The sequence below is a fragment of a genome, unplaced genomic scaffold (assembly GCF_019419815.1).
Source record: "Pyrus x bretschneideri cultivar Hongxiangsu unplaced genomic scaffold, Pyrus_bretschneideri_v1 Contig21, whole genome shotgun sequence".
NCBI lineage: Eukaryota > Viridiplantae > Streptophyta > Magnoliopsida > Rosales > Rosaceae > Pyrus > Pyrus x bretschneideri.
Window position 1 is genome coordinate 4124477 of NW_025999513.1, and position 9848 is coordinate 4134324.

At 37.4% G+C, this 9848-nt stretch overlaps 2 protein-coding genes across 2 annotated transcripts; both read right to left on the minus strand.

Moving 5' to 3' along the window:
• Positions 1-2014: 2014 nt before the first annotated feature.
• LOC103942552 lies at positions 2015-2839 on the minus strand. The gene has a single exon (XM_009352739.3). The coding sequence runs from the start codon at positions 2782-2784 to the stop codon at positions 2263-2265; it is 522 nt and encodes a 173-aa protein (XP_009351014.1). The 5' UTR covers positions 2785-2839; the 3' UTR covers positions 2015-2262.
• Positions 2840-4095: 1256 nt separating this feature from the next.
• On the minus strand, positions 4096-8789 carry LOC103942553 (TVP38/TMEM64 family membrane protein slr0305). The gene is made up of 9 exons (XM_009352740.3): positions 8287-8789; positions 7540-7601; positions 7239-7293; positions 6934-7032; positions 6639-6725; positions 6292-6408; positions 5379-5471; positions 5069-5099; positions 4096-4514 (listed from the first exon to the last, which is right to left on the minus strand). The coding sequence occupies exons 1-9, from the start codon at positions 8380-8382 to the stop codon at positions 4330-4332; spliced, it is 825 nt and encodes a 274-aa protein (XP_009351015.2). The 5' UTR covers positions 8383-8789; the 3' UTR covers positions 4096-4329.
• Between the last annotated feature and the right edge of the window lie 1059 nt (positions 8790-9848).

Here is a 9848-nt window from a genome sequence, read left to right on the forward strand (position 1 = left end):
ACTATTTGTCACGGTTTTGGTTCTTTGCGGCTTTATATAGAGTTTTTTTTGTTTGTAACATAAGGATGAGATTAAATCTTAGAGATAAAATTAGATTGACAGAGACTTGTAATACAAGGCTTGTAACTTATGTAAAACAATAAATTAGATAACTTACACTATTATACATTTATAACTCATCATATTCTGTCATGTTCATCTCACATTTTGACATTAAAATAAAAAACGAATGGGCCTTTTTTGCACTCATCTCTTAGTTACGAACACTTAAAGACCATTCAGGGGTGCTAAAATCTTTAACTTTATTTATAAATAAGAAGATTCCGATTCAATTTTGTGCATAAAAATAGATCAACGAAACGACGGGTCAAAATGCACTGAAGCCCAAATGAGATAGGCTGCGATGCCTCCAGCTCGGGTATTCTTTTGCTCCTTTAAGTTGTGGCGGAGGTCACCTTGTAGTTGTGGTAGCAATGTTGGGCAACCACTCTCCGATGCGCAAGTCAGGTAGGGCAGTGGGTTCGTGAAAAATGATGCGCCTTTTTTTCAATGCTCGAGTTGCCGCTCACTCGAGCTGGAAGTGTTGGTTGCGTATGGATGGTGCGATCGGCTCTTCACGACACTGGTCTTTGGAAGGTAACTTCTTCACATCACGTCTGCAAAGGAAATGATAAGCACACGCCTTATTAAGTCCTTACATGCTCTTGTTTAATCATGATTGTAGTTATTACTTAGTATTATGATTTAATAGTATTTTTTTTCACTTGTAAGTTAGAGATCTTAGATCATCTCCAATAGAGAAGGCCAAAGGTCTAAATGCCAAAAAATGATCTAATTTGCTCAATAACTCATCTCCACGACTGCACTATAGTTTTATAGAGTCCACCATACCATTATTTGGTTATAGCGGCATCAGGCTTACCAAATGTAGTCCCTCTTTTAGCACATTTTTTTGGGACCCAACTCTCCAGTTGAATAATTGATACAAATTCAACGGCTAACTTTGAAAACATCCAACGGTAATTTAACTAAATTAACTAATAAATTTAAAGTATAGACTAAAAACTAATAAGTTACTGAGGCAGGGCTAAAATTCTAGATGTAGCTATGTTTAGTCCTTTCGGTTGGAGATGATTTTATGTTCGAATCTCGAGAATGGTAATTTCGCAACGAATTTATTCTCTCATCCTCTTAATGTAAATATATAGTTGTATTAAAAAAAAAATCATAACCAATTTATTCAATTAAATAGCTAAAAAGAAAAAAAAAATGTGTGAGACATTAAAATGATTATGTGAGAATTCCCCAATACAAATGGTATGCCATTACAGGTTCCACGCCAAGGATCTTTTCCTCCGAGCCATCTTAGCCTTTGTCCAATACATTGCCTGTCCCGTGTGTTCTTAGTTGGTACTCCAGTTCGAGTGGGATAGTTGCCTTGTTTTACATCCTGGTGTTCACGGACTAAAAGTGGGAAGAAGAAGCTTGTTTTATTGATGATTGCATTTGAACGACTTGTGTTAATTGGAAGTACATAAGAATGATGTTGTTTGCCGTATTCATACCTTTCATGTATTTATACACTCTAGTGTAATTAAACAACTAAAACTGCCTTGTTCAACGATTTCATTTTGATTTTATAACAAAATATGGTTTCGAGTCCTGATGACAAAAAGAATCTAGCAACAAAATAAACACTACAAACACACTACACAATCAACATGTTAACCAACTAATTTCGGTTCAAAGCCAGCACCTATGCAGTATCATAACATCGTCACTAGGTAAACTCTCTTGCAATCAATATATTGTCTCAGTGGCACCACCGATGACATACATGATTTTTATTGTATTCAAAACAGTAAATCATCCAGCCCCCTCCCCACACAACACAATTCAACAACAAGAAAGCCTTAGTACCATTTCGTTTTTCATTTTTCATTTTTTTTTCCGTTTTCTCTTCTTCTCCCTTTTTATTTTTCTCAATGACCAAACTCCACATAAAGAAAAACCATATCCAAACCTGCAACAATTTCATTCAGTATACATCTTGGTGCTACTGCTACATACACATTTCTTCATAATTTGACCATAAAACATCTGAATTCTTCAATCACACACAATAAAACAAACAAATTAACCCTCCAACGAGGAAAAAAAAAATCAAAAGACGTGAAAGATTAGCATGCTTTAACAATGCCAATACAAACACATAACATTACAGACTAACAAAAACAGATAGCAAAATCAAAACCAATCCCATCAGCAAAAATCCGGCCTCGGTTTCTTCCGAACTAAAACGCAGCCTCTCTGATGATCCCTGAAAATCCTGATCTCACAAGAGTCCCTGAGGTCCTCAAGGCTGATATATTGCTGCTTGACCATCCTCAAAGTATCACCACCAGTGTCATGAATCCAAACGTAAGGGTGGCAGGTCTCGTCGTAGTAATACAGCAAGCCCTTCATGCCACCACCGCCGCTGCCGCCACTCTCTCCGCCGGGCATGTAGGCCTTGTATATGCTCTTGCATTTCAGCCTCTTTGAGCAGCCTGGTTTCAAAGTGTGAACTTTTTTTAGTATGGACCCAACTCTTATCTGCAGCTCCACAGGCTTGTCACTCAGGTTCCAAACCCTAGTTCCAAATCCTGAGGATTGCTGTGTGTGATCCCTGCATCCATCAAAGCAGCCACCAGTTGGGAAGATACCAAATCTGGGCATTTTTGATTGGAGTGACTTGAAATGTTTGGTGACTTTGGCCACCTTGGACTTAAAGACAACATGCATTTTTTGGGTTTTTTGTGTTGCAGAAGATTCACTCCACTCATATTTGACATCTTTAAGTCCATATATATAACCTGTGTAATGACCCCCATAAAGTCAATTCATGACATACTTTCTCATATTCTTGAATGGATGGCTGTGATTAGTTTGGTGGTACTAGAATACAATCACCTGGTATAACTAGTTCACATATTATAATATAAGTTTATTGAGATTAACTTTTAAAGTGGGATCATATAAATGGGAAAAATAGGTTATTTTTCAAATCTCGATTGCCAAAATAATCAGTGTTTCAATATAAGATCACTATTTCGTCAACATTTGATCGGTCGTTGATATCTGATCAATAGGTTATTGATATTTAGTTAAGACTTAGATTTATAACAAGTGATTATATCCTAGTTACACACTATAATTTTTCCTTAGGGGAACATGTGACATGATAGAATATTGTTAGCCCTTGCATTAAGGAAGTGGTAGGGTCTCAAAGGGCCAAAATTTCAACACAAGAAAGCGTGGAGACAGAAAATTAATTTTAAAAATGGTAAAGACTGCTTTTTACTGCTTTTTTCCTTTGTTTGGGAGGGAGAAAGAGAGAGATGGCACCCACACTGCACGCCAAGCTTAATGATGAGGTCTCATTTGTATATGATGTTGCTTTCCATTTGGTTATTCCAACTTATCTTTTGATTCACTCACTCCTGTTCAAGTTTCAAAGCTATCACCTTTTGCTTCCCACAATCACTCCAATTCCTATCCATTAGCATAAATCAAACCCTGGTTATTTGGACCACAAGCAGATTGGAACTTCTCTCATGGGCCATGGCCCCTGGCGGAAACTCGAGCGTGGCCGGAGATATATAACGCCATCACCTTATAGCCCTCGTCACGTGACTCACTTCACAAGCGCTAAGGGTGACGGAGATGTATACCTGTGTGATATACAAGAATCCTCCCTTGACTTTTGGGGCTGGGTGTTTGTGCTGGTAGAACACAAAGCCTAATTTTGTGGCAGGTGGATCATTTTCTTCATTTCTTGCCAAACCAAATCTTCAAATTTCTGACTATTCTTCACTCACAACATCATATTCAACAGATACATTACCATGACACCAGGGCAAATCCAACCGTCGATTCGTCACAGAAAGAAAATTTATAATAAAATAATGGTAAAAGCGACTCGTATTTCGACCAACTGTCCAAGAGGACAACACAGGGCACAACAAATCTTCTGTATAAATACTAGACTTATAGGGAGCAAATAGATTAATCGTTTGCTTTACATTAAACCAACCATTCAAAGCCCCACAAAAATGACCTCAATGATTTCTTTAATCTTTCATTTCATGTTGAAAGGGACAAAAGTTAGACTCAAATAATTCATTCTTAATGGTCAAGTTAAGCCATATTTGTTCCAAATTACAAAATCTAAAGGATGGGAGACTGTACAGGGATCAAATTGATGACTATCTGATGCTGCAGTATTAATTGAGCATAACACTTTGAAAGGAGGAGGTGGGACTGAAGAATTTACAGAGAGCGTGGATTTCATTTCTCATGATGGTCGTCAGGCGCATCTATCTTGATTAAAAGCGGCTGGTTGAGATGCACTGGTGCTTCGGAGACAACAGGTAACTCTGGTATAATATCGATGTTATCAATATCCTCATTTTCAGCCAAAGCTTTATCCAAAGCGGCCTTGGCAACTCTTGTAACACAAATCATTAAAATCACTGCAAACAAGCCAAAGAAAAAGAAAACAGAATACTTCAAAACTTCAATGTATGGACAGAAACATCAATTGTAGTACAATGTATAACCAAGTTTTGCTTATTAGCCCCTTTCCAGTAGTAGCAATTTCACCTGGTCCATAATCTTCTTTTGGGGAAATATCAAAATGCTTTGTTTAACTGCAATTAATAAATGACTACCACACATGTAAAAAATGCTAACATTACAAATTTCAGGAGTGATTTCAATATTTCCCGTTCCCATTATTTCCCCCCTTAGCTATTCAACACACTTGTAAATCCAACAGCACCGGCATTCCTACTTAGAGTGTGCCAAAGTTCAAAAATCATCTTTTTCCCGTTTCGCTGCTTATTTCTTTCTTCTTTGTTTCATTGACATGTCATTTTTATCTTACGCTTCATGCTACTGATAGTAAGAACCCAAACATTTTTATCAAGCATGGTAGTTCCGATGCTCCCAATACTAAGAAGAAAAAGAAGAGAAGGTTGGCTGAAAAAAAACAGGTAGTGTGTGCTTGCCAGATGCTGCAACTTACCGGAGACTACAAGGCCCAGTATGACAAAAGCCTGCATACAAAATATAAGAGAGAGAACACATGTCAGAGATAAAGAAAATGAAGAAACAATGCTATACAAATCCCAAAGCCTAATTTGAAATCTATAAATTGTGCTCTCTAAGAGCTTATATGTCCATAACAAACAGTTACGATACACCCTTTTGGGACAGGATGCTCGCAACATGCACCAGATACTAAATCTCAGTAAACAATGTTGAGGAGAGATCATTTGAACAAATTAAAAAATTACAAGCAGTCCAGAACAGATAAAAGATGAGGTAGCTCTTACCCAACGGGTCTTTGAAAATTCACCCCATCCATGCGTCACATCAGAAAGATCCTTAAGAGTTGTTCCAACATATACAAGCGCAAGTGTTATTGGCTGTAACAGAACCAACATTGAACACATGAACATCGAAGTGAAACAAAAAATCTCCCCCTATGATAAAGATCTCTCTTTAACATAAAGTTTTAAGTTTGAAGCCTGCTCAGGAAACTTGTCCAGTTGTCTCTGAAACTACGTTGCAACAAAAAATAGCAGTTGATAAAACAATTAATATTACTCAGCCTGGTAGGGACCTAAAGAGCACATGTATTTTGCATTCGTACACAAGTTCCCTAATCAGAACTTGCACACGTATTTACCAATATATGCCTATATGTTACGTTCATAACTTAAATATTGTCCAAACAAAAGACTGACATCAGCTTGAGACAGATGGAAGCGTGCATCTGCATCACATATTAAATTCACAAATTCATAAATATACAGACCACCTTTTAACACAGTGCAACTCTCCCTCTAATACGTTAAATTGATATGACCGATGTCTAAAAGATGCTGAACTATTTTCACAATTGAGTGTAATTGATGGACCACAAGAAGTCATGATGGATGAATGGGTAGCATGTTTCAAGCTCAAATTATAACATGTGGAGTAACTGAAAGGGGTAAATGCTAACTTCACAACGTGAACAAAGCATGCTAGTCAAGCATACAATTATATTCTTGTAAACATACACTAAGACAACCATCTTGATCAACATATATATCGAAAGAAAAGCGACAATAAACTATGACAATATCCCATTATGCATTTTAAAATGAAAAACATTGTGTCCATTACTTGTGATTAGAACGGAACATAGTATAGCAATATGTTGGGATGGAATCACATAAAAGTTGAGGGTGAAGAAAATACCATCATCCCTATCCAGGAAGCCAGCATGTATTGTCCTATTGGAACAGGAGTCACAGAGAGGAGGTAATTTAGCATGTTGAAGGGGAGCAAGGGCACAAGACGAAGCAACAAAACAATCTGCAGAAAGAATGAAACAAGTAATATCAGCATCTATTTACATTCTACTATAGATAACGTTCATTCTACGCTGTAGCCATTTCACTACTTCCATGCTTCATTGTTTACCATTTGTAAAAAAATTAAATTAGGGTAAATTAATAAGGTAAGATGCACGTGGAAACGCCATTAAATGTGCACACTGAAAATGTTAATTCATTTTTTGAAGGTAAAATATGAATCACACAAACCTTAAATCCGGATCTCCGAATTGCAATGGCAACTGCCCGGAACTGAGGATAATCCTTCAATCTGGAAACAACAAATGATCTCCCAATCTGTGTGGGAATTTAAGAATAAGATAAAGAAAGCATACATACTATATTTATGACCAATGGGAGCACACGCACGCGCGCACACAAATGCAATTATATATTCACACACACAAACACACACACATAAATGCAATTATATATTATCTTTTTTTTCAGAACTTAAACACCAGGAAATTTTTCTAAACAACAAGAGCTTAGAATGGAAACTTACAGTTCTTCCAAGAAGGAAAGCAGCCCCTGCACCTATAGTGGCTCCAACTGAGTCGGCAACAAAGCCAACAGGTAGGCCAAAAAGATAACCACCACCGAGCTGAACCATTAATAAAAAAAAATTTAAAAAAATTCTTTCTTTAAGTTTTCTCCTCTCTTTTCCCCTCTAGACCATGACTGGTTATTGCAGAATATAACAGTAAAAGAAAACTTTAAGTGAAGTAGGCAAAGCATATGCTAGATCATTATTCGACAAGAATTACAGTGCAGTAACAACAATTGCTAAGGCATCGGACAAATGCTTACAGTAAGTACTGAAGCTGGTACTGCCAAAACTGTTAGTGGGATGTATGCAATAGCCCTGCATGTTACCCAAAGAAATATAAGTTGAAAGGGCAAACAGAGGCAGTCTATCACTGTTTAACCAGTAACTCATGTTTGTGGACAATTTAACCTGTCAGCAATCTGTTTCTGTGACTAAGCATTATGATTGAAATTATGACAGCAATCAAAATGAGACATGCACATTATTATTAGTCAGAGTCAAAACCCAGAAAAAAAAAATGGTAGAAATAGAAACAAAATTAAAGCCCTAAAATTTACTTACAGCACAAGGGGACCCCAAGGACCAAGATCATGCTCAACCCATAATAAGAAGTCCTTCAAAATCTGCAGGTACCAGTTACTTTATCAATCAACAAACATGACCATATTCGAATAAGAGACTTCAGTATCAGCATCTTTGCCAAATAATTGAGGTACGAAAAGGTCTCAAGGAAGTGATCCACAAAAAGACCTCCTATTGCAGCTGACAGAATTAATGCTATTTAGCAAGAGAAGTCGTACTGCATTGTCACATTTCAAACGAAAGGGAAACTGCAATTGTAGATAGACTAACGAGCAACAAAGATATCCATGTCACTATTCAAGTGATAAGAACCTAGTTAGAAATCAACAAACAATCAAATTGAGTTCAGCATTTTCGGCATGCTTGAAAACGCAATCCCATTCAAATTGGGCTCCTCCCTATATTTCATTCAAATTTTACCCTCAATTTCAGAAAAATGTAAAGCACCAAAGAATAGTTCTAGTGGGAAAAAAATCAACACAGCTGCAGCAAAATCCAAAATTTCCACCAATTCGAAATGTAAGACCTACCCAATAATCCAATCAACAAAAAGATGCATACCCAATCAAACATCACAAAATCAATCAAAACGCACAAGCAAAATCATCCAATTATCGAAACCCCATACCGAAAACTAAACGGAAAACAAAACCCATAAGGAAGAAACTCACAGATTAAGCTATCAAAACACGAAAACAAAACCGACCCAGATAAGAAAAACCGAACCTTTTCAATAGGGAGAGTAAAACAAGCAGTGGCAACGGCGGCCAGAAGGAGGAGGAGGAGAGTGGTCCTGAGAGCAGAAGCCCAAGTGAACGCCATGGAAAATCTCCGACGCCAAGGCCTGCACTCCTCGTCGTCGTCGTTGTAAATAGGTTGCTTCAACGACAAGCGAGGCCTCAACCCCTCAAGGTTTGCCAGATTTGATTCGGCTCCAAAAAGATGCGGGCTTCCTGCCTCGTTCTTTTCCGGGCACCCAATGTTTTTGTTTTCTTGCCTTCTTATCGTATCTGCGTGATTTGATGGAGAAATCTTCCGAGATCAGCAGGCTGCAGGAGGGCACAGAAAGTCGTAGAAAATGTGTTGATGAAATTAATTATTTAATTAATATTTTTTGTATAATTTGGTGTGTGTTGATGGAGTTTTCCTGGAGTTACTTGCGGGGAGATTAAAATGGTAGGTGGGTTGGGGTTTGCAGTTGCTTCTGAATGTATTGAGTATTTTTTGGGTGTATTGAAATCTTGTGATTTATGTAACTCTGAATGATGTAACGTGGATGATGGCGATGGTTTCATGTTTTGTTGCGTGCAAAATGAAAACGGTGTTGAAGGAAAATCAAGAGCGTGAGGCCGTGAGGGTAGGAGAGGGACGGCAAGAGAGAGAAATGGGGCTCAATTGGTTCGTAATTGCCTTTCTTTTTTTTTTTCCTTTCTCTTTTTATGGGTTGCAATTGGTTGTTTTATTTGGTAGTCTTATGATTTTGTTGTTACACACTGAGGGAGTCTTGTAGTTAATATTATTCAAGAGAACTGATAATATTCACAAATACTTAATAATGGTAAAACGTAAAACGGGACAAAATTTAAAGCTTCGGGAAAGAAGTGAGAAGTGCAAAGTCGAAGCTTAAAGAAAACAAGTGGTGATTAATGCTCACATCAGAGTATGACCAACTTAGGATAGGTGTCTTGCTCAAAAAAAAAATCTTGTCAAGTTAGCAAAAACAATGGGAGAAATGCTCCTGAACTAAGGGAAAAGAGTACATTAAGGTCAACTAGGTATCTAAATGATACTTCTCCTAAGTTTAACAAAATCTTTAATTAGACTACAAGCGGTATAATTCGGACAGTTTATGCATTCCAAATTCTCGAACTAGCTTCAAAAAACTGAACTTTGGTAATGACTTAGTAAAGAGATCGGTAAGGTTGTCATTGGAACAAATTCGCTTGATTTTGATCTTTTGATGCCCTTGTTGCTGATGAGAGAAAAAGAACTTCGACGCAATGTGCTTGGTGTGGTCTCCCTTGATATATCCTTTCTAAATCTAGTCTATCCATGTACAATTATCCTCAAATATCATTATTGGGACATCAATACAGATGACAATCCACTAGTGCTTCGAATATGCTTGAAAATGACTCTAAACCATGTACACTCACGAGCGCTATGAGGGTGAGTATCTCAGTATGTTTCGAAGAGGTAACAACTAAAGTTTGCTTAGTAGACCTCCAAGATATTGCAGTTCCACCAACTATAAAAACGTAACCCGTTTAGGGTCTTGCCTTATGCGG

Excerpts from the sequence above, each read along its gene's own strand:
- LOC103942552 (XM_009352739.3), bottom strand. The coding sequence starts at position 2,784 with ATGCATGTTGTCTTTAAGTCCAAGGTGGCCAAAGTCACCAAACATTTC.
- LOC103942553 (XM_009352740.3), bottom strand. The coding sequence starts at position 8,382 with ATGGCGTTCACTTGGGCTTCTGCTCTCAGGACCACTCTCCTCCTCCTC. Across the intron at positions 7,294-7,539 it reads CCTTGGGGTCCCCTTGTGCT|GGCTATTGCATACATCCCAC; the intron begins GTAAGTAAATTT and ends GGTAACATGCAG. Across the intron at positions 6,726-6,933 it reads CTTTCCTTCTTGGAAGAACT|ATTGGGAGATCATTTGTTGT; the intron begins GTAAGTTTCCAT and ends ATTCCCACACAG.